The sequence below is a fragment of the Oncorhynchus mykiss genome, chromosome 6 (assembly GCF_057628025.1).
Source record: "Oncorhynchus mykiss isolate SJ-2025 chromosome 6, ASM5762802v1, whole genome shotgun sequence".
In the NCBI taxonomy this organism is placed as follows: Eukaryota; Metazoa; Chordata; class Actinopteri; order Salmoniformes; family Salmonidae; genus Oncorhynchus; species Oncorhynchus mykiss.
In genome coordinates this window covers 20497207-20520992 of record NC_143027.1, presented here as the reverse complement: position 1 = coordinate 20520992, position 23786 = coordinate 20497207, and the positions used below count along the sequence as shown (strand labels likewise).

The following is a 23786-nucleotide window of genomic DNA, read 5'->3' as shown; positions in this document are numbered from 1 at the left end:
TTTCCCCTTCCTTGTAGTCATGGTTCAGGACAAAATAGTTTATTTCACTTGGCATACTGTATGTGTGACAGACTGGTATCAAACTCGGGTTGCCTGCGAGCCTGGATAGCCCTCTCCACTAAAGCCTCGGTGTGGACATAAGTCTTCCTGTCTAAAGCTAGGTTACTGATCACGGGAGCGTAGTCCAACAAACCACCTCTGCTACATACTGGAAATAGTGAACAACAGGCCCTATCAAGTGCCTGTGTTAGTCCATGTACTGTTTTTAAACTTTTGTTATGATTTTAGATCTGAGTGAGATTTAAATTGCAATATCTTGGCAGCTGACTGGCAATAAGATCTTTGAAAGCCTTTTTAAAGATGTTGCTGGTGTCAATCTATGTCCAAATGTGACACATTCCAGGTGACATTAAGCACAATGGTGTAATGACTTTCTTCCTAGGATGTCAAACCTGTGCACTGACTGTTTAAATCAATGGGAAATACCCAACATATTGGTACATTTGTGCAAAACTTGTTTTATAGAATAATATTCATGTAAAAGTGTCCTATACACCATGTTATTGTAATGTGTTTGTAAGATTATATGCAGGATGATACTGTATTCTATGAATGGTGACTTGTATGTAAATGTGATTGTGTTAGAGAATGATGGTGATTGTTGTCTATTGAGATTCAGTACATGTGCAAAATATTTATATTTAAACAAATAACAATGTACATAAAATTAAGAAAGTTGTATCATGCTTTGTGAATAGGCCATCTTATGTTACTGTATATCAACATATTGTTAGAAATGAACCAATAACCCTAAAAAAAAGAGTATTTTTAAACCTGTTGTGTATTCCCTATTATTGTTAATTTTGTTTAACGAATTAATCATACACAATATATACAAAAGTATGCGAACACCCCTTCAAATTAGTGTATTTGGCTATTACAGCCACACCTGTTGCTGACAGGTGTCTAAAATTGTGCACACAGCCATGCAATCTCCATAATCTCCAGAGCTGCCCCAGTCAACTGTAAGTGCTGCTATTGTGAAGTGGAAATGTCTAGGAGCATCAACGGCTCAGCCACAATGTGGTTGGTCCTACAAGCTCACAGAACAGGACCGCCGAATGCTGAAAAGATCGTCTGTCCTCGGTTGCAACACTCACTCCAGAGTTCCAAACTGCCTCTGGAAGCAACGTAAGCACAAGAACTGTTCCTCTGGAGCTTCATGAAAGCAAGCCTTAGATCACCATGAGCAATGCCAAGTGTCAGCTGAAGTGATGTAAAGCTTGACGCCATTGGACTCTGGAGCAGTGGATACGCATTCTCTAGAGTGATGCCTCATCTGGCAGTCTGACAGACTAATCTGATTTTGGCAGATGCCAGGAGTACGCTACCTGCCCAAATGCATAGTGCCAACTGTGAAGTTTGGTGGTGGAAGGGCTGTTTTTCATGGTTTGAGCAATGCCCCTTAGTTCCAGTGAAGGGAAATCTTAACAATACAGCATGCAATGACATTCTATATGATTCTGTGCTTCCAACTGTGTGGAAACAGTTTGGGGAAGGCCCTTTCCTCTTTCAGCATGACAATGCCCCCGTACACAAAGCTTGGTCAATACAGAAATGTTTTGTCGAGATCGGCGTGGAAGAACTTTACTGGCCTGCACAGAGCCCTGACCTCAACCTCATCGAACACCTTTGGGATGAATTGGAACTCTGACTGCAAGCCAGGACTACTTGCGATGCTGATCAGGCTTCCACATTTGCTTAATATTTTGTGCTGCAGTATTTTATACAGTCAGCAAGTAATCTTGGATGGTATGCATACCACTAAGTTAATTGCTCCCATCTGTAAACCCCAGAGAGTTATAATACAGCCATGACACTTTTAGGGTCTTCTTTTCATCTGGGCTCAACAAACACATCGAAATATGTGAAATTATTTCCTGAGGAAAGGGTGCGTAACAGAGCAGTGAGATGTTTGCTGGTTTGATGCGTTGACGTGAATTTCAGATGCATCGCCCTAATGGAATTAATCTGTCTGGAGAGAAATTGCATTTCAGCGCTAAACCAAGGCAGGGATGATGAGAATGCACGAAGACGGATCGCCAAGGCAGCCGACTGCCATTCAATGACTATCCTGCCCTCTCAACCGCAGTGCACATTTGCCGTCCGTTTTACATGAGAAAACATGTTTATTTTTTATCATAATACCAATACGTATAGCCAAAATCAGCATCTCGAATCGAGGTGATGAAGGCTCACACATTTTAATCGCTTTTCTTCAAAGACTGAAAACGCTCCAAGATGGTCCGCATCTCAAACGCCCTGGGTTTGGTCATATTGATGGTCGCTCTTCTCATTTTATCCTTAATAAGTTATGTGTCCATTAGAAAGGACAGCATCTTATCTTCCACAAAATATGACAACATGGGAGGACCACCACGGATAATGTTCCACGCAGGATTTCGGTGAGTAGGCTAAATCAAGACCTTGAAACTCATAATTTTTTATTTTGACATGACTCAAACCACCTGAAATTGTCAAATAAGATGTGATTTATGTCACCGACAAGGCGCATGCGTGACAATTTTGTTCCTAACAATCTTTATGATTGTTTATGTCCACATTGTTCTGTAGGCTATGGCATAATATGGCTAACTGCATCAGGGCCTTAATAAATAATACAAATAAATAATATTCTGCTGCACGCTACAGTAGCCTAATCTAATGCAAATCCCTGCATCAATTACATTTCATTTTTAAAATGAAAATTCGACTGTAGAATCATTGAATGTTAAAAAATGCCATATGTGACAACAAATCGTTGCTCGACAAGGAGCCGGATTTCAAACAAGAGAACTGTCCAAGGTGCTGAGGGAACGAATCTTGCCTATTGTGACAACCCCACGCCTGAATGCATGCCGTAAATGGGCTTTGGTCAGTGCTATCTGGAATCCTTGGGACGTCCATACCTTAAACACTTAACCCCTACCCTAACCTTAACCCTTAACTTAACCAGTTTAAAGTCAACTTCAATGGGGTAGGGACGTCCCACTGATCCCGGATAGCACGGACTGAATGGGCTTGGACAAATAATCGAAATAAATAATATTCCTCTGCACGCGGCTGTTGCCTAATCTAATGCAAATCCAGCATCAATTACATTTTTTTTTTAATGAAAATTCAACGGTGGAATCATTGAATGTCCATAAGTATTCACCCGCCTTAGATTTTTTTACTTCATATTTCGCTGCCTTACGAAGTGGGATTGAAATGGATAATATTTTAATGGTTTGTAATTGATCTACACAAAAGACTCCATATTGTCCAAGTGAAAATAAAATTATACAAACGTTTCCAAATTAATACAAAATCATTAACTAATATAGGCTAATGTTAGTCATTGCTTAAGTATTCACCCCCTTTTTTAGGTATGCCTAAATGAGTTCAGGAGTAAAACGTGGCTTAACAAATAAATTACATGGACTCACTCTGTGTGAAATAACAGGCATTGACATGATGTTTGAATGACTACTCTGTCCCCCATACATGCAACCTCTCTAAGGTCCCTCAGTATTGCATTTCGAGCACAGATTCAACTACAAAGACCAGGGAGCATGGTCAAGGAGCATGGTCAAGTTAATAATTAAGCTGTGTTTTAAACCACTCAGATACAACAAACATACGTCATCATTCTGAACTGAGCTGCAGGACAGGAAGGAAACTGCTCTGGGATGTCACCATGAAAAACAGCTACAGAGCTACAGACTGATGGGAGAAAACTGAGGATGGATCAACAACATTGTAGCAACTCCAAAATAATGACCTAAATGTATGAATGATTGAAAATAACAATATACAGTAAATATGACTAATACAAATATAAAAAAAACATGCATGCATGTATGCAACAAAGCACTAAAGTTATACTGCAAGAAAACACAGCAAAGGAATAACATTTTTGGCCTAAATGCAAATGGTTATGTTTGGGGCAAATCTACCTCCTTACCTTCATAAAAATAAACGGGATTGGGCAAATCACATGCAAAATCCTACTGCAAAACCTGCTTCAGTCTGCTTTACACCAGACACTAGGAGAGGAATTAACCTTTCAGCAGGACATTGACCAGGCCAAATCTACACTGGAGTTGCTTACTAAGAAGACAGTGACTGTTCCTGAGTGGCCAAGTTACAGTTTAGACTGTAATCTGCTTGAAAATCTATGGCAAGACTTGAAAATTGCTGTCTAGTCATGACCCCCAACACCTTGAAAGAGCTTGAAGAATTTAAAAAGAATAAGGGGCAAATATTGCACAATCCAGGTGTGCAAAGCTCTTAGAGACCTACCCAAGAAGCCTCACAGCTGTAATCACTGCCAAAGGTGTTTCTAACATATATTGGTTCGGTGGGGGGTGAATACTTTTCTAATCAAGGTTTCATTTTTCATAACATTTTCAAATTGAAGACATTTTTATTTTTTTGTCATTTTGATATTACAGTGTATTTTGTGTAGATCGTTCACAAAAAAATCTAATTAAATCCATTAGAAATTCCCTAAAACAGCTGGAGGCAGGGCTTTCTCCTTTAGAGCTCCATTTTTATGGAACGGTCTGCCTACCCATGTCAGAGACGCAAACTCGGTCTCAACCTTTAAGTCTTTACTGAAGACTCATCTCTTCAGTGGGTCATATGATTGAGTGTAGTCTGTCCCAGGAGTGGGAAGGTGAACGGAAAGGCTCTGGAGCAACGAAACAGCCCTTGCTGTCTCTGCCTGGCCGGTTCCCCTCTTTCCACTGGGATTCTCTGCCTCTAACCCTATTACAGGGGCTGAGTCACTGGCTTACTGGGGCTCTCTCATGCCGTCCCTGGAGGGGGTGCGTCACCTGAGTGGGTTGATTCACTGATGTGGTCATCCTGTCTGGGTTGGCCCCCCCCCCCCTTGGGTTGTGCCGTGGCGGAGGTCTTTGTGGGCTATGTCTCAGGATAGCCTTGTCTCAGGATTGTAAGTTGGTGGTTGAAGATATCCCTCTAGTGGTGTGGGGGCTGTGCTTTGGCAAAGTGGGTGGGGTTATATCCTTCCTGTTTGGCCCTGTCCGGGGGTGTCCTCGGATGGGGCCACAGTGTCTCCTTACCCCTCCTGTCTCAGCCTCCAGTATTTATGCTGCAGTAGTTTATGTGTCGGCGGGCTAGGGTCAGTAGGTTATATCTGGAGTACTTCTCCTGTCCTATTCGGTGTCCTGTGTGAATCTAAGTGTGCGTTCTCTAATTCTCTCCTTCTCTCTTTCTTTCTCTCTCTCGGAGGACCTGAGCCCTAGGACCATGCCCCAGGACTACCTGACATGATGACTCCTTGCTGTCCCCAGTCCACCTGGCCGTGCTGCTGCTCCAGTTTCAACTGACCTGAGCCCTAGGACCATGCCTCAGGACTACCTGACATGATGACTCCTTGCTGTCCCCAGTCCACCTGACCGTGCTGCTGCTCCAGTTTCAACTGTTCTGCCTTATTATTTTTCGACCATGCTGGTCATTTATGAACATTTGAACATCTTGGCCATGTTCTGTTATAATCTCCACCCGGCACAGCCAGAAGAGGACTGGCCACCCCACATAGCCTGGTTCCTCTCTAGGTTTCTTCCTAGGTTTTGGCCTTTCTAGGGAGTTTTTCCTAGACACCGTGCTTCTACACCTGCATTGCTTGCTGTTTGGGGTTTTAGGCTGGGTTTCTGTACAGCACTTTGAGATATCAGCTGATGTACGAAGGGCTATATAAATACATTTGATTTGATTTGATTTGAATCCCACTTTGTAACACAATAAAATGTGAATAAATCCAAGGGGGTGAATACTTATGATACTCAATGTAATGCTTACAGGACATGCTGACAGTATCAACAGTGTCTTTACTAAGGGAAACTCTCTTCCTCTCAGGTCCCAGTTTGCCCTGAATTTCCTGGACCCATCCTTCATCCCATTAACCCATGCTCTGAATGAGGAGCTGCAAGGGAAACCATCCAAATGGAAATTTAATAGGACCGCCTTTTATCAGCAAAGGTATTATGATTATGTGGGATTTCTGTAATAATCTGTAGAAACCTTTATATTGTTTGTAAAGCAGTTTAACAGAATACTGTTTGTGTTTAGTAAAACATTACAGTTTATTTGCCATTTGCAGTTGGCTACATAACTACATTTGGTAGAAACAGCAGCTATGAGCTGATATTTTTATCTGATAACTACCTTTCAGGAAAGAGATCTTCCATTACATTGATGTGGCCAACAACTTCTCCCTCACCAAGAACGGTGTACGCGTCGGCCAGCTGATGCACTTCGATCACTCCAGTCACAAGTATGTCTTCTCCATAAACAACAACCTGAAGTCACTGCTTCCTGATGCTTCGCCAATCCAGAACAAACACTACAACGTGTGTGCCGTGGTGGGTAACAGTGGGATCCTGACAGGCAGTCACTGTGGGCCAGAGATCGACAGCGCCGACTTTATCTTCCGCTGCAACTTCGCCCCTACCGACTCCTACTACAAGGATGTGGGCCGGAAGACCAACCTCACCACTTTTAACCCCAGCATCCTGGAGAGATACTACAACAATCTGCTGACCATCCAGGACCGCAACAACTTCTTTCTCAACCTGAAGAAGCTGGAGGGGGCCATTTTGTGGATCCCTGCATTTTTCCTCCACACCTCGGCCACCGTCACACGGACCCTGGTGGACTTCTTTGTTGAGCACAAGGGGCAGCTGAAGATCAAGCTGGCCTGGCCAGGAAACATCATGCAGGATGTCAACAGGTATGGAGAAGGAAGGGACTGAGTTTTGTGCCAGAGTTCTGGGCATCAGAGCAGTCATGGGTGGTTTTGTTCTCACTTTCAGACACTATTGTTACTACAATCTGTAAAAAAAAAATTAAATGCTGGATTGCAGGCATTGGGTCACTTAGTTGTGTTCTTTAAAAAGAGCAAGGTTGGGTGTTGATACTGGGTTATTGAGATATAACCCAACAGAGGTATGGATTAATAGGGGCGTGGCTTTTAGGTAGGGTTTTTTGGCCACCGGTGATAGTAAATGTCATTCCTGTTCATTTGTTCTATACCGGATGTTACGGTTAAACACTTTTCAAGCTTTTATGAGGCTTACAGGAAAACTCCACCCCAAAAACATATTTTGGTATTTGTTTCATTAGTCCATTGTTGATTTTTTATTTATTTATTTATTTTACCTTTATTTAACCAGGTAGGCAAGTTGAGAACAAGTTCTCATTTACAATTGCGACCTGGCCAAGATAAAGCAAAGCAGTTCGACAGATACAACAACACAGAGTTACACATGGAGTAAAACAAACATACAGTCAATAATAAAGTATAAACAAGTCTATATACAATGTGAGCAAATGAGGTGAGAAGGGAGGTAAAGGCAAAAAAAGGCCTTGGTGGCAAGGTAAATACAATATAGCAAGTAAAACACTGGAATGGTAGTTTTGCAATGGAAGAATGTGCAAAGTAGAAATAAAAATAATGGGGTGCAAAGGAGCAAAATAAATAAATAAATTAAATACAGTTGGGAAAGAGGTAGTTGATAGGGCTAAATTATATGTACAGGTGCAGTATGTACAGGTGCAGTAATCTGTGAGCTGCTCTGACAGTTGGTGCTTAAAGCTAGTGAGGGAGATAAGAGTTTCCAGTTTCAGAGATTTTTGTAGTTCGTTCCAGTCATTGGCAGCAGAGAACTGGAAAGAGAGGCGGCCAAAGAAAGAATTGGTTTTGGGGGTGACTAGAGAGATATACCTGCTGGAGCGTGTGCTACAGGTGGGAGATGCTATGGTGACCAGCGAGCTGAGATAAGGGGGGACTTTACCTAGCAGGGTCTTGTAGATGACATGGAGCCAGTGGGTTTGGCGACGAGTATGAAGCGAGGGCCAGCCAACGAGAGCGTACAGGTCGCAATGGTGGGTAGTGTATGGGGCTTTGGTGACAAAACGGATTGCACTGTGATAGACTGCATCCAGTTTGTTGAGTAGGGTATTGGAGGCTATTTTGTAAATTACATCGCCAAAGTCGAGGATTGGTAGGATGGTCAGTTTTACAAGGGTATGTTTGGCAGCATGAGTGAAGGATGCTTTGTTGCGAAATAGGAAGCCAATTCTAGATTTAACTTTGGATTGGAGATGTTTGATATGGGTCTGGAAGGAGAGTTTACAGTCTAACCAGACACCTAAGTATTTGTAGTTGTCCACGTATTCTAAGTCAGAGCCGTCCAGAGTAGTGATGTTGGACAGGCGGGTAGGTGCAGGTAGTGATCGGTTGAAGAGCATGCATTTAGTTTTACTTGTATTTAAGAGCAGTTGGAGGCCACGGAAGGAGAGTTGTATGGCATTGAAGCTTGCCTGGAGGGTTGTTAACACAGTGTCCAAAGAAGGGCCGGAAGTATACAGAATGGTGTCGTCTGCGTAGAGGTGGATCAGAGACTCACCAGCAGCAAGAGCGACCTCATTGATGTATACAGAGAAGAGAGTCGGTCCAAGAATTGAACCCTGTGGCACCCCCATAGAGACTGCCAGAGGTCCGGACAACAGACCCTCAGATTTGACACACTGAACTCTATCAGAGAAGTAGTTGGTGAACCAGGCGAGGCAATCATTTGAGAAACCAAGGCTGTTGAGTCTGCCGATGAGGATGTGGTGATTGACAGAGTCGAAAGCCTTGGCCAGATCAATGAATACGGCTGCACAGTAATGTTTCTTATCGATGGCGGTTAAGATATCGTTTAGGACCTTGAGCGTGGCTGAGGTGCACCCATGACCAGCTCTGAAACCAGATTGCATAGCAGAGAAGGTATGGTGAGATTCAAAATGGTCGGTAATCTGTTTGTTGACTTGGCTTTCGAAGACCTTAGAAAGGCATGGTAGGATAGATATAGGTCTGTAGCAGTTTGGGTCAAGAGTGTCCCCCCCTTTGAAGAGGGGGATGACCGCAGCTGCTTTCCAATCTTTGGGAATCTCAGACGACACGAAAGAGAGGTTGAACAGGCTAGTAATAGGGGTGGCAACAATTTCGGCAGATAATTTTAGAAAGAAAGGGTCCAGATTGTCTAGCCCGGCTGATTTGTAGGGGTCCAGATTTTGCAGCTCTTTCAGAACATCAGCTGAATGGATTTGGGAGAAGGAGAAATGGGGAAGGCTTGGGCGAGTTGCTGTTGGGGGTGCAGTGCTGTTGACAGGGGTAGGAGTAGCCAGGTGGAAAGCATGGCCAGCAGTAGAAAAATGCTTATTGAAATTTTCAATTATGGTGGATTTATCAGTGGTGACAGTGTTTCCTATCTTCAGTGCAGTGGGCAGCTGGGAGGAGGTGTTCTTATTCTCCATGGACTTTACAGTGTCCCAGAACTTTTTTGAGTTAGTGTTGCAAGAAGCAAATTTCTGCTTGAAAAAGCTAGCCTTGGCTTTTCTAACTGCCTGTGTATAATGGTTTCTAGCTTCCCTGAACAGCTGCATATCACGGGGGCTGTTCGATGCTAATGCAGAACGCCATAGGACGTTTTTGTGTTGATTAAGGGCAGTCAGGTCTGGGGAGAACCAAGGGCTATATCTGTTCCTGGTTCTAAATTTCTTGAATGGGGCATGTTTATTTAAGATGGTTAGGAAGGCATTTTTAAAAAATATCCAGGCATCCTCTACTGACGGGATGAGGTCAATATCCTTCCAGGATACCCCGGCCAGGTCGATTAGAAAGGCCTGCTCGCTGAAGTGTTTCAGGGAGCGTTTTACAGTGATGAGAAGAGGTCGTTTGACCGCTGACCCATTGCGGATGCAGGCAATGAGGCAGTGATCGCTGAGATCTTGGTTGAAGACAGCAGAGGTGTATTTAGAGGGGAAGTTGGTTAGGATGATATCTATGAGGGTGCCCGTGTTTAAGGCTTTGGGGAGGTACCTGGTAGGTTCATTGATAATTTGTGTGAGATTGAGGGCATCAAGTTTAGATTGTAGGATGGCTGGGGTGTTAAGCATGTTCCAGTTTAGGTCGCCTAGCAGCACGAGCTCTGAAGATAGATGGGGGGCAATCAGTTCACATATGGTGTCCAGAGCACAGCTGGGGGCAGAGGGTGGTCTATAGCAGGCGGCAACGGTGAGAGACTTGTTTTTAGAAAGGTGGATTTTTAAAAGTAGAAGTTCAAATTGTTTGGGTACAGACCTGGATAGTAGGACAGAACTCTGCAGGCTATCTTTGCAGTAAATTGCAACACCGCCCCCTTTGGCAGTTCTATCTTGTCTGAAAATGTTGTAGTTTGGAATTAAAATGTCTGAATTTTTGGTGGTCTTCCTAAGCCAGGATTCAGACACAGCTAGAACATCCGGGTTGGCAGAGTGTGCTAAAGCAGTGAAAAGAACAAACTTAGGGAGGAGGCTTCTAATGTTAACATGCATGAAACCAAGGCTATTACGGTTACAGAAGTCGTCAAAAGAGAGCGCCTGGGGAATAGGAGTGGAGCTAGGCACTGCAGGGCCTGGATTCACCTCTACATCGCCAGAGGAACATAGGAGGAGTAGAATAAGGGTGCGACTGAAAGCAATAAGAATTGGTCGTCTAGAACGTCTGGAACAGAGAGTAAAAGGAGGTTTCTGGGGGCGATAAAATAGCATCAAGGTATAATGTACAGACAAAGGTAAGGTAGGATGTGAATACAGTGGAGGTAAACCTAGGTATTGAGTGATGAAGAGAGAGATATTGTCTCTAGAAACATCATTGAAACCAGGAGATGTCATTGCATGTGTGGGTGGTGGAACTAATAGGTTGGATAAGGTATAGTGAGCAGGACTAGAAGCTCTACAGTGAAATAAGCCAATAAACACTAACCAGAACAGCAATGGACAAGACATATTGACATTAAGGAGAGGCATGCTTAGTCGAGTGATCAAAAGGGTCCAGTGAGTGGAGAGGTTGGTTTAGGGTCACGGCGATTTAGACAGCTAGCCAAGCCAACCGGTAGCAAGCTAGCATAGGATGGAGTCTGTTGTTAGCCACCTCTTGCGTTCGGTCAGTAGATTAGTGGGGTTCCGTGTGGTAGAGGGGATTAATCCAAATCACACAACAACAAAAATAAGAACAATAGATATAGTTATAGAGGCCCGAGAAGAAAACATAATAATTCAAATAAATAAATATTTAGTCCCAAAATGTGTTGTATGTCAGCAATCAAGTTAAGATATATAACTTTCAAAATAAAAAAATACAGCCGGTATGATGCATTTTGCATCATATGTTGCTACGCCTCTAATAAGCCACTTTTATGTTCTCCAGCAAGAAAACCAAATAATGTCACTCAACGAGAAGGAGTACTAACAAAGAGTCACTGACCACAACCAAAATGAAACAGGTGGGGTTTTAGGAGGGGTTCCGAAAGACACTCATGGGGGTGTCCACTGAAAGTTGACTAGCAACAACAACTGGGACCTAAAAGACACCCACCATGACCGCCCACTAAATTTGCCCAAGAAGAGGCAAACAAAAAAAAACACACCAAACAGTACGACAGTAAGCAAAACAAAAATGGGAGCAAAACGAAAACTAGGAAGATCAGATTAAGGATTGTTTTAACTCTCTACATCTCTCAAGACAACTGGAGCACTGGGCCAGCCACTCGTAAATATCACCTGGGTCAGCACAGGTGAAACACCTCCCACTAACGAGATGACAATAAGGTGGCACCAATTGGTGCACCCCATGTGCTAGCATGCATCCTCAAAATATAAATGGAAAAACCAAAGCCTGTAACACCTTCCCCCTTAAGATAACAAATATATCCTACTGTATATGTTTGTTGGACAAGTTTGCTCTCAACCAACAGAAAATAACTACCATCTCACAACATGATCAACTTAAATGCGTCACCTTCTCCAATATAAACATTGTGTCTACTGGCTGACAATAATTCAATGCCAGACAGAACAGCCACTTTTTTGGGGTAAATATACAGTGAAACAGAAAGTATTCAGACCCCTTCACTTTTTCCACATTTTGTTAAGTTACTGCCTTATTGTAAAATGTATTAAGTAGATTTTTTCCCCCATCAATCTACCTACACACAATACCCCAAAATGATAAAGCAAAAACAGGTTTTTAGAAGAAAAAAAAACGAAAATATCACATTTATATAAGTATTCAGACCCTTTACTCAGTACTTTGTTGAAGCACCTTTAACAGTCAGAGACTTGTCCTGAAGCCACTCCTGCATTGTCTTGGCTGTGTGGGTTAGGATCGTTGTCCTGTTGGAAGGTGAAACGTTGCCCCAGTCTGAGGTCCTGAGCGCTCAGGAGCAGGTTTTCATCAAGGATCTCTCTGTACTTTGCTCTGTTCACTATTGGCCTCAATCCTGACTAGTCTCCCAGTCCCTGCCTCTGAATAAAATCCCCACACTATGATGCTGCCACCACCATGCTTCACCGTAGGGATGGTGTCAGGTTTCTTCCAGATGTGATGCTTGGCATTCAGGCCAAAGAGTTCAATCTTGGTTTCATAATTTTTTTTCATGGTCGGAGAGTCCTTTAGGTGCCTTTTGACAAACTCCAAGCGAGCTGTCATGTGCCTTACTGAGGAGTGGCTTCCAACTGCCACTCTACCATAAAGGCCTGATCGGTGGAGTGCTGCAGAGATGGTTGTCCTTCTGGAAGGTTCTCCCATCTCCACAGAGGAACTCTGGATCTCTATCAGAGTGACCTTGGGTTCTTGGTCACCTCCCGACCAAGGCCCTTCTCTCCGATAGCTCAGTTTGCCCAGGCAGCCAGCTCTAGGAAGAGTCTTGGTGGTTCCAAACTTCTTCCATTTTAGAATGATGGAGGCCACTGTGTTCTTGGTACCCTTCCCCAGATCTGTGTATCGACACAATCCTGTCTCAGAGTTCTACTGACAATTCCTTCAACCTCATGGGTTGGTATTTACTCTGCCATGCACTGTCAACATTGGGACCTTATAGAAAAATAGTGAAGACATCAAAACTATGAAATAACACATAAGGAATCATGTAATAACCTAAAAAGAGTTAAACAAATCAAAATATTTTAGATTTTAGATTCTTCAAAAAGTAGACACCCTTTACCTTGATGACATTTTTTCACACTCTTGGCATTCTCGCAACCAGCTTTACCTGGAATGCTTTTCCAACAGTCTTGAAGGAGTTCCCTCATATGCTGAGCACATGCTGGCTGCTTTTCCTTCACTCTGCGGTCCAACTCATCCCAAACTATCTCAATTGGTTTGATGTCGGGTGATTGTGGAGGCCAGATTATCTGATGCAGTACTCCATCACTCTCCTTCTTGGTCAAATAGCCCTTACACAGCCTGGAGATGTGTTGGGATCATGGTCCTGTTGAAAAACAAATGATAGTTCCACTAAGCGCAAACCAGATGGGATGGCGTATCACTGCAAAATGCTGTGGTACTGTAGCCATGCTGGTTAAGTGTGCCTTGAATTCGAAATAAATCACATACAGTGTCACAGAATCTATTTTGATTTGTTTAACACTTATTTTGGTTACTACATGATTCCATGTGTGTTAACACAGTTCTGATGTTGTCACTATTTTTCTACAATGTAGAAAATAGGAAAAATAAAGAAAAAACTTTGAATGAGTAGATGTGTCCAAACCTTTGACTGGTAATGTAACAGTTGCTGACATGTCAGACAAAGGCATAACACCCTCCAAAATGAAGAACTGGGCTGCCCCAGTATCTCGCAGTATCTTCACTGGCTGCTTAACAGCATCTGCAAAGACACAAACCCGTCTGAAACAAAGGGCTCATACACATCTGATACAAAATCTTGTTTAGGAGATACACCAGTTCCAACCAGAGACTTAATGGGACCTTTTTGGGCTAGGTGTGCCGCTAGCGTTCCACCACGACAACATCCAGTGAAATTGCAGAGTGCGAAATTCAAAATACAAAAATCGTAATATTAAACATTCATGCAAATACAAGTGTCTTACATCGTTTAAAAGCTTCACTTCTTGTTAATCCAACCGCGTTGTCAGATTTCAAAAAGGCTTTATGGCGAAAGCATACCATGCGATTATCTGAGGACAGCGCCCCACACCAAAATAATTTTCCAAACCGTCACAGGCGTCACAAAATCACAAACATCAATAGAATAAATCACTTACCTTTGAAGATCTTCCTCTGTTTGCAATCCCAAGGGTCCCAGCTACACAACAAATGGTTGATTTGTTTGATAAAGTCCTTCTTTATATCCCAAAAATGTCAGTTTAGTTGGCGCGCTTGATTCAGTAATCCACTCATTCAACTTGCATACAAACTAATCCAAAAAGTTACCAGTAAAGTTCGTCCAAACAAGTCAAACGATGTTTCTAATTAATCCTCAGGTACTCTAATATCTAAATAAACTATAACATTTAAGACGAATAATAGTATATCCAATAGGGAAAAACTACAACTACTCGTTCGTTTTTCAAAAAACAAGCCTGAAACCCTTTCTAAAGACTGTTGATATCTAGTGGAAGCCATAGGAACTGCAATCTGAGAGGAATTATTTTGAATATCCCATAGGCTTGCATTGAAATGGCCTGTGACCTCAAAAATAATTTGGGATGGATTCTCCTCTGGGTTTCGCCTGCAATACTCACAGACATTATTTTAACAGTTTTAGACAGAGCATTTTCTATCCAATCCTATCAATTATATGCACATCCTAGCTTCTGGGCCTGAGTAACAGGCAGTTTACTTTGGGCACGTCAGTCATCCGGAATTCAGGATACTGCCCCATAGCCTTAAAAAGTTAATGGGCTGGAGTGCTCACACAACAAGAAACAGATTTTTCTCTCTTTCTCATTCTCACAGGAGTAATTACAAACTGTCGGATACAAAAAAAACAGTTTTCTGCTGAATTTATCTTTGGGCACTGTAGAAAAGGACTGAAACCTTGCGGTAGGAGGTGACTTCTCTGGATTGCTTTTTGCGTAGGGATAACAATTGGGTGTTTTATTTGTGAAAGTAGTTTTATGTGTCAACACAAACTCATCTGCCAGAACTGCAGCTTTCTTAAGAGTGAGATTCTTGTGCTCATAAATGTATTGTAGGTAGCAACCCTTTCGTGAAGCCAATTCTTGAATTGCTCGAGAAGTATGAGTTTCTTTAAATCCTCAAGGTCCCTGACATCTTGAGAACCACAACACTGATCAAAAAGACATGCTTGTTCCCTTGCTAACTCAACATGGCTTTGTGATTCTGTCTTTCGTAATTTACGGAACTGTTGTCTGTATGCCTCTGGGACCAACTCGTAAGCCTGAAGGATAGCAGCTTTAAACGTTTCATAATCTGAACTCTGCCCAAGAGATAAAGCGGAATACACTTTCTGACTTTACCCACAAGAACACTTTGGAGGAGCAGTGACTAAATGTCTCGCGACAATTTTAGGGATGTTGCAATCCGCTCAAACAGAGTAAAATATATATCCACCTCCTTTTCATTGAAAGGCGATACAAGTCGGCTGTTCCGACAAAGATCAAACTCTGTTGAGTGTGCAGGATAGCCTGATTGGATTCGGAGCACTTCCAGATCCATCTCTCTTAATCACTTAATTGAATGGCATTCTTGTTCTAGTCTGGTGTCGTGACTTTACTTTCATTAATCTGATTACTTATTTATCTAATCAACTAACTATGTTTAATTGTTATCATGTAACAATAAACTAATTAGGAATTTGGGGCACCACGAGAGCAGTTGTTTAAAGAGTTACCATCTCCAGAATTAAACTCTAAAAGGTCTTTACCGATCACATCCATAAAACAGTCAACCTATTAATCATAACCTCATATCATATCGTCATTCTGAACAGTCATAACCTCCTGCATCTGCAAAAACCCCAGCCTTACTGATGATTCATTACTACACAAAGTGGTTTAATTATTTATTTACTAGCTAACTAAATGATAACACAGGATAAACATGCACACTTAAACACATTACAAACAGGTCCCGAGCGTACTGACACAACATATGGTGGCTTGTTACAAAGGAGATGGAGAGGAAGGGAGAGAGAGAGTCACTTCTCTCACAGTAATCATATACTTTGCACATGAACCGCCGCCCATTTGGAGAAAGAAATCATGAATGTATTTACGTGTGAATGCCTTCGTTTGCCATTTCAGAACCAGGCCTTCTTATGAAGGGTGTTAGGCTTGCTGCGGCACGCTTGTAAGGCTCTGATTGTCCAAAAGATGTCGTTCACTCATCTTCTACTGTTGCTCTCCTCTGCCGGCGACGCGTCGGGTAGTCCTGAACAGAGCGACAGAGCTCACTCTGCTTCCACTTGCTCTGGAAGATAGGCTAGCCAGCCGTGTAGATGGTTCTCATTGGTAGATCAGAGTAGCGTACTACAGTGATTTGAGAAGAGTAGTGGAATGGTCCCACTTAAATTCGCTTTTCTAGATACTTTACTTAGGACAGCAAATCAGCTGTACCAGTGATTGTCCGGGAGGTGAGCTTCTCCCCTCTACTTTGTGCTGATATTCAGAGTTTGAACCACTTTGAATGTGAGCTGCAGCTACACGCCTCTCTGGTCTGAATATTAACTTCTTTCCCAATCCTTTTATGCACTCTGGTTGAAAGGGCCTACAATACTCAAGGGAAAGAAGATCCTGGACAAGCCCCCATTTTGTTATGTTCCCCAGCAAGAAAACCAAATAATGTCACCCAAACAGAAGGGGGAACTATCAAATAGTCACTGACCACAACGAAACAGATGGGGTTTTAGGAGTGGTTCTGAAAGACCCTCATGGGGGTGTCCACTGAAAGTTGACTAGCAACAACAACTGGGACCTAAAAGACACCCACCATGAGCGTCCACTAAATTTGATTAAGAACAGGTGAACCAAATAAAAACCCACACCAAACTTAAAGGTAGGAAGTGGACCAAGAGGAAAACAGGGAGAGCCAACAAAAAGTGTTAATCCTCCACATCTCTCAAGACAACTGGAGCACTGGGCCAGCCACTCTAAAATATCACCTGGACCAGCACAGGTGAATCACCTTCTCACTAACAAGATGACAAACCAGCACAGGTGTAATGCATACTATACTAACAAAATATTAATGGGAAAACTAAAGCCTGTAACAGCCACACCTCCTGAAAATAACCTGGATCAACCCAGCATGAAAGTGAATAAAACCCAACTGATGGTTACATTAACTCATGTTTTAGTTAATCCCAACATCAAATCAAATCAAATTTTATTTGTCACATACACATGGTTAGCAGATGTTAATGCGAGTGTAGCGAAATGCTTGTGCTTCTAGTTCCGACAATGCAGTAATAACCAACAAGTAATCTAACTAACAATTCCAAAACTACTGTCTTGTACACAGTGTGAGGGGATAAAGAATATGTACATAAGGATATATGAATGAGTGATGGTACAGAGCAGCATAGGCAAGATACAGTAGATGATATCGAGTACAGTATATACATATGAGATGAGTATGTAAACAAAGTGGCATAGTTAAAGTGGCTAGTGATACATGTATTACATAAGGATACAGTCGATGATATAGAGTACAGTATATACGTATGCATATGAGATGAATAATGTAGGGTAAGTAACATTATATAAGGTAGCATTGTTTAAAGTGGCTAGTGATATATTTACATCATTTCCCATTATTAAAGTGGCTGGAGTTGAGTCAGTGTCAGTGTGTTGGCAGCAGCCACTCAATGTTAGTGGTGGCTATTTAACAGTCTGATGGCCTTGAGATAAAAGCTGTTTTTCAGTCTCTCGGTCCCAGCTTTGATGCACCTGTACTGACCTCGCCTTCTGGATGATAGCGGGGTGAACAGGCAGTGGCTCGGGTGGTTGATGTCCTTGATGATCTTTATGGCCTTCCTGTGACATCGGGTGGTGTAGGTGTCCTGGAGGGCAGGTAGTTTTCCCCCGGTGATGCGTTGTGCAGACCTCACTACCCTCTGGAGAGCCTTACGGTTGAGGGCGGAGCAGTTGCCATACCAGGCGGTGATACAGCCCGCCAGGAGGCTCTCGATTGTGCATCTGTAGTTTGTGAGTGCTTTTGGTGACAAGCCAAATTTCTTCAGCCTCCTGAGGTTGAAGAGGCGCTGCTGCGCCTTCTTCACAATGCTGTCTGTGTGAGTGGACCAATTCAGTTTGTCTGTGATGTGTATGCCGAGGAACTTAAAACTTGCTACCCTCTCCACTACTGTTCCATCGGGTGGTGTAGGTGTCCTGGAGGGCAGGTAGTTTGCCCCCGGTGATGCGTTGTGCAGACCTCACTACCCTCTGGAGAGCCTTACGGTTGAGGGCGGAGCAGTTGCCGTACCAGGCGGTGATACAGCCCGCCAGGAAGACATGCAACCCAACTGTCTGGATCAAAATAACCCAGAGTGTGTTCTGTCCATTATTTACCCAGCACTGGGTTACAAAAAAACCCAAATTGGGTTGTTTTTAACCCCGCATCTTTTAGAGTGTAGATGTTCTGTCGAACAATTCATTTTCCATAGCTTACACATAATTGTTTTTATTGTGTTTACTTTTTTCCCACAGATATTGGAAGACCAAGAACCTGTCTCTCAAGCGACTGAGCACTGGTATCCTCATGTACACTCTGGCCTCGGCCATGTGTGAGGAGATCCATCTGTATGGCTTCTGGCCCTTCGGCTGGGATCCCAACACAGGCAAGGAGCTGCCCTACCACTACTACGACAAGAAAGGAACCAAGTTCACCACCAAGTGGCAGGAGACCCACCAGCTGCCCAGTGAGTTTAAGCTGCTCTACAAGATGCATGGCGAAGGTGTGACCAAGCTGAGCCTTTCACACTGTTCTTAGACATCCCATACTGGGTGACCGGGCTTAAGAGATTAATTTGGTGACTCTCCAATACAGCAGCTGACCTTGCACTCACGTAATATATTTTGCGACTCAAAGCAGACAATGCATGATTTAGAATTAATACTTTTATATTACGCTTTCACTCTAGAAACACACTATCATATCACCATTGCATCTTACCTCAGCTTTGTCCAATGTATGTAATTCACACTAACATGTTGGGTTGCGAGGAACATGGCAGAATATTCCAGATGTGGATTACTGGTTGATGATGACGTAACAATGTATGTTATGCTGAATATGTCACACTATCATCATACAATATTTCACATCACTTTATTTGCATTGCTACCATAATTGTGTGGATAAATTGATCAATAAAACACACATAACCTATTTCAACAAGAAAACACAAGGGAATACATTTAATGCAAAATAATCACTATTTCCAAACAGTGTTTTTCATAGTGTAGGGGTCGGCATACTGTAATTGTTATTTGGCTGTAGCCTTACTTCAAAGGGATTTGATTGTTCTTCTGCTTAGTCTCAGGGATGGAGTTGAGATCAGTGTTTTTTTCTAATCAGATTCAAATGCCTCCACTGAGGTGCAAACAGACACACTGTCTATTTTCCAGCCCTTTTGAGCATACAGTGAACCGCCACAGGTGCCAGTAGATAGACAATGGGCCCAGCCAGCACACTGCACTGTTTTCAGATTTGTTTACAAGGCCTCTTTATGTATGTAAATTGCTGCCCTATATAGATAAAGATACTGCAGTGATAGCTCTAGTCCCACTATTTTATTGGGATTCTGGTGATAGCTCTGGTAATATTTCAGTTTGAGGATGAATAATCTGCATTCCAACACCAAGCCATAGACTGAATTTAATTACAGTAAACTTTAAAGTACATGTATATTGTTGTTATCATCATCATTAAGATTAAGAATTAAATATGCACTATGCAGAAATGGCTCTGTCATTTCCTGGTTCAAAAAATTTGAATAGTTTGCCTAATTTCAGTTTATGTGATAACAAGCAAGTATAGTGTAGATAATTATTGTACCATCCAAACCTCTGTGAAATATATTTTCCATAACCAAACATGTTGTATTTTTAGCTGTTTGAAGCTGGTGTAAAAAAACAAAAGTAATAGAGGCAAAAACAAAACTTAAGAACGGGAAGCATAGAAATAACGCACCTAGAACAGATCTACAGCTTCTTAGACTTGCTTTTCAATGTGAATTTGGTCGGGTCCCCAAAAAGTTACATATTGCAGCTTTTATTTTTTAAAGTGCCTGTGTTCTGTTTACATTTCAAATGACTTCAAATCTTATATTTTCAAAATACGATAGAAAATCATAGTGATAAAAGTTAAAGGGATTTCACACTGGGATGCATACAGTAATATATATAGATTTTATGTATTGAACCACCTCAAATGAACATTACTTCCTATCTTTAGTCAATAACACATTACTATTGTTATGATGTAGCAACACAGGGAAACGTTTTGCATTCTACCACATAGACATTACTTTGACTTTTTAACCAGATATTCATGTTTTGATTAATAATTATAGCATCTTGTACAAAGAGCATGATACACTATTGAATGACATTGCATGTAAGAGACTAGCAAATGTTCAAGGCTAGTTTTATACAACATTTTTGAAGGAGATTATGTTTCGAGGGGATACTGTGTTTTTTGTTATTATTTGTGCTAATATTTTAATTGAAATATCATCAGAAACTTTATATGAAAGTTGTTTTAAAGCATAAATTCCTATCAAACCACTGGGACCAAAAGTATTAGTTTTCCCTTTCTGACAATGAAAGAACTAATGTAACTTTATTTTTTATATCTCTAGATTATCTTTACTTTTCTCAGCAAAATGTTATATGAAAAATATCAAGTCAAGCTCCACTATGTTAGAGGATTGGGTATGGATTGGACATTTTTTAGTACTTAACCATTGATGTCAGTACAACGACTTTGCTCAAATGGTACAACATGATATCCACATGACTCACAGCACATGCACTCATTGGGAAGGTGGTGACCCTGCTTATGAGTTCAGATTGACTATGCTCATGAACCAGATCATTGGTTCTTTTCAAGTTCTTCAGTCTTAAATGGATGGTGTATGCCCACAGAAGTATTTTAGAACATACCAATTTGTTTTCCCATCATAGGACTGTCTGTCATCATTATTATAATACAAATATATGATACTAATATGCCATTAGTTTGCTAGGTAGTACTTTACTCTTAGTCCATACCCTGATTATGTAGATTAGATTTGAAATGTAATTAGATCTTTCCCTCTTAGAATGTTTCATATAAGTAAATATACCAACGAATGCCCATTAAAACTAGACATGTTAAATTATCTGAATGTAACATGATTTGAAATGTTGGCTTAAGTATGGCAATGATGTACAACAATATCTTTCATTCGATGGAGGTTTTTATTTGATGATGTGTCGACAAATGATTTCCTGAGATAGAAAACACTTGGATAGTTGTGTGGTATATTTGTCTTTTCAGTCTCATCTAATAGGTTCTGTTGGTGATTTATACTACTTGTGCCACCATGAATGTCTTCCTTTGACTGCTTCCATGTACTGATCATCACCAAAGAAGACTATTGTACTGCTCACATGAAGGAAGGGAATTTATTCTCCCCACATTTCCTTAGAGAAAAATGTCCAATGTGTGTGTTAGTGTGTGCCAACACTTTTGTTTTCAAAAGGAATGGTACCAACAGAACCCAGTGGCATAGCGCAGTTTTGCTGTCCCCCCACAAGGTCTAAGTTTTATAGCTAATTTCATGCTATTTTACAAATTTTTCCATGAGGCTGTGTGAAAATGTTGCTATTTTAGAGCTCAGGGATTCTTGAAAGATGGGACAATCTCAACTTTTTCCCACAATTATTTGTCTTAATATTAATAACATTTGAAATATACATTTTGATAGACCAAAGTAGCAGCTAGCGTACCATTTTTTCCATAAAATACAACTAGCTGGATTTAACTCCATCTGACACCATAAAAGGCATTTAATTTGTACAATTATTGCCCAACAAGTGTTTAACCCTACAGTTTTTTTTTTTTTTTTTTTTTTTTTTTTTTTTTGCAAGGGCTGTGTCTCAATCCACCACATCGGAGATGTCGCCGTGTTTGAGCTGTGTTTGTCAGTCCATGAGATATCTCGATAATTGATATTCTCAGAAAAACCTCTGTAACTTTCAAAAGGATTGGCTATTATTATGACCCCTCTATGGAAAGATGAGTCACAAACACAATGGTGTTCTCTGTTTTGTTCTAACCCCGACAAGTATCACAGGACTCGTCTGAAATCGGTACAGCCGATCTGCCAACTTCTGTCTGTAGCGTCCAAACAGTTTGGGCTACACACTAATATGACCCCTCTGTGGAAAGGTGAATCTCTCACAAACACATACATGTTGGTTTGCTCTAGGCTGCCTACAAGCCTCGTCTGAAAGTAGCAGGTACCAGTTATTTTTTTTAAGGAAGAACTGTATATATGGAGATAGTTTAGTGGCCAAAATAAGGGGTTAAATAAAAATAGTTTCCTGATCTGTCTTATATCTACAGTGGGGCAAAAAAGTATTTAGTCAGCCACCAATTGCGCATGTTCTCCCACTTAAAAAGATGAGAGAGGCCTGTAATTTTCATCATAGGTACGCTTCAACTATGACAGACAAAATGAGAAAATAAAATCCAGAAAATCACATTGTAGGATTTTTAATGAATTTATTTGCAAATTATGGTGGAAAATAAGTATTTGGTCAATAACAAAAGTTTATCTCAATACTTTGTTATATACCCTTTGTTGGCAATGACAGAGGTCAAACGTTTTCTGTAAGTCTCCACAAGGTTTTCACACACTGTTGCTGGTATATTGGCCCATTCCTCCATGCAGATCTCCTCTAGAGCTGTGATGTTTTGGGGCTGTTGCTGGGCAACACAGACTTTCAACTCCCTCCAAAGATTTTCTATGGGGTTGAGATCTGTAGACTGGCAAGGCCACTCCAGGACCTTGAAATGCTTCTTATGAAGCCACTGCTTCGTTGCCCGGGCGGTGTGTTTGGGATCATTGTCATGCTGAAAGACCCAGCCACGTTTAATCTTCAATGCCCTTGCTGATGGAAGGAGGTTTTCACTCAAAATCTCACGATACATGGCCCCATTTATTCTTTCCTTTACACGGATCAGTCGTCCTGGTCCCTTTGCAGAAAAACAGCCCCAAAGCATGATGTTTCCACCCCCATGCTTCACAGTAGGTATGGTGTTCTTTGGATGCAACTCAGTATTCTTTGTCCTCCAAACACAACGAGTTGAGTTTTTACCAAAAAAGTTATATTTTGGTTTCATCTGACCATATGACATTCTCCCAATCTTCTTCTGGATCATCCAAATGCTCTCTAGCAAACTTCAGACGGGCCTGGACATGTACTGGCTTAAGCAGGGGGACACGTCTGGCACTGCAGGATTTGAGTCCCTGGCGGCATAGTGTGTTACTGATGGTAAGCTTTGTTACTTTGGTCCCAGCTCTCTGCAGGTCATTCACTAGTTCCCCCCATGTGGTTCTGGGATTTTTGCTCACCGTTCTTGTGATCATTTTGACCCCACAGGGTGAGATCTTGTGTGGAGCCCCAGCTCGAGGGAGATTATCAGTGGTCTTGTATGTCTTCCATTTCCTAATAATTGCTCCCACAGTTGATTTCTTCAAACCAAGCTGCTTACCTATTGCAGATTCAGTCTTCCCAGCCTGGTGCAGGTCTACAATTTTGTTTCTGGTGTCCTTTGACAGCTCTTTGGTCTTGGCCGTAGTGGAGTTTGGAGTGTGACTGTTTGAGGTTGTGGACAGGTGTCTTTTATACTGATAACAAGTTCAAACAGGTGC

General features: G+C 41.7%; 1 protein-coding gene across 1 annotated transcript; it reads left to right on the top strand.

The window, feature by feature from the left end:
• Window positions 1-1771: 1771 nt before the first annotated feature.
• Window positions 1772-22599, top strand: LOC110525430 (alpha-N-acetylneuraminate alpha-2,8-sialyltransferase ST8SIA3). Its single transcript, XM_021605528.3, has 4 exons — window positions 1772-2465; window positions 5926-6048; window positions 6242-6799; window positions 18568-22599. The coding sequence occupies exons 1-4, from the start codon at window positions 2302-2304 to the stop codon at window positions 18848-18850; spliced, it is 1128 nt and encodes a 375-aa protein (XP_021461203.1). The 5' UTR covers window positions 1772-2301; the 3' UTR covers window positions 18851-22599.
• The last annotated feature ends 1187 nt before the right edge of the window (window positions 22600-23786 follow it).

What these genes read in the sequence shown, in the direction of transcription:
- LOC110525430 (XM_021605528.3), top strand. Translation starts at nt 2,302, where the DNA reads ATGGTCCGCATCTCAAACGCCCTGGGTTTGGTCATATTGATGGTCGCT. An exon ending in ATGTTCCACGCAGGATTTCG is followed by an intron (nt 2,466 to 5,925) that starts GTGAGTAGGCTA and finishes TCTTCCTCTCAG; the next exon opens with GTCCCAGTTTGCCCTGAATT. An exon ending in ACCGCCTTTTATCAGCAAAG is followed by an intron (nt 6,049 to 6,241) that starts GTATTATGATTA and finishes ACTACCTTTCAG; the next exon opens with GAAAGAGATCTTCCATTACA.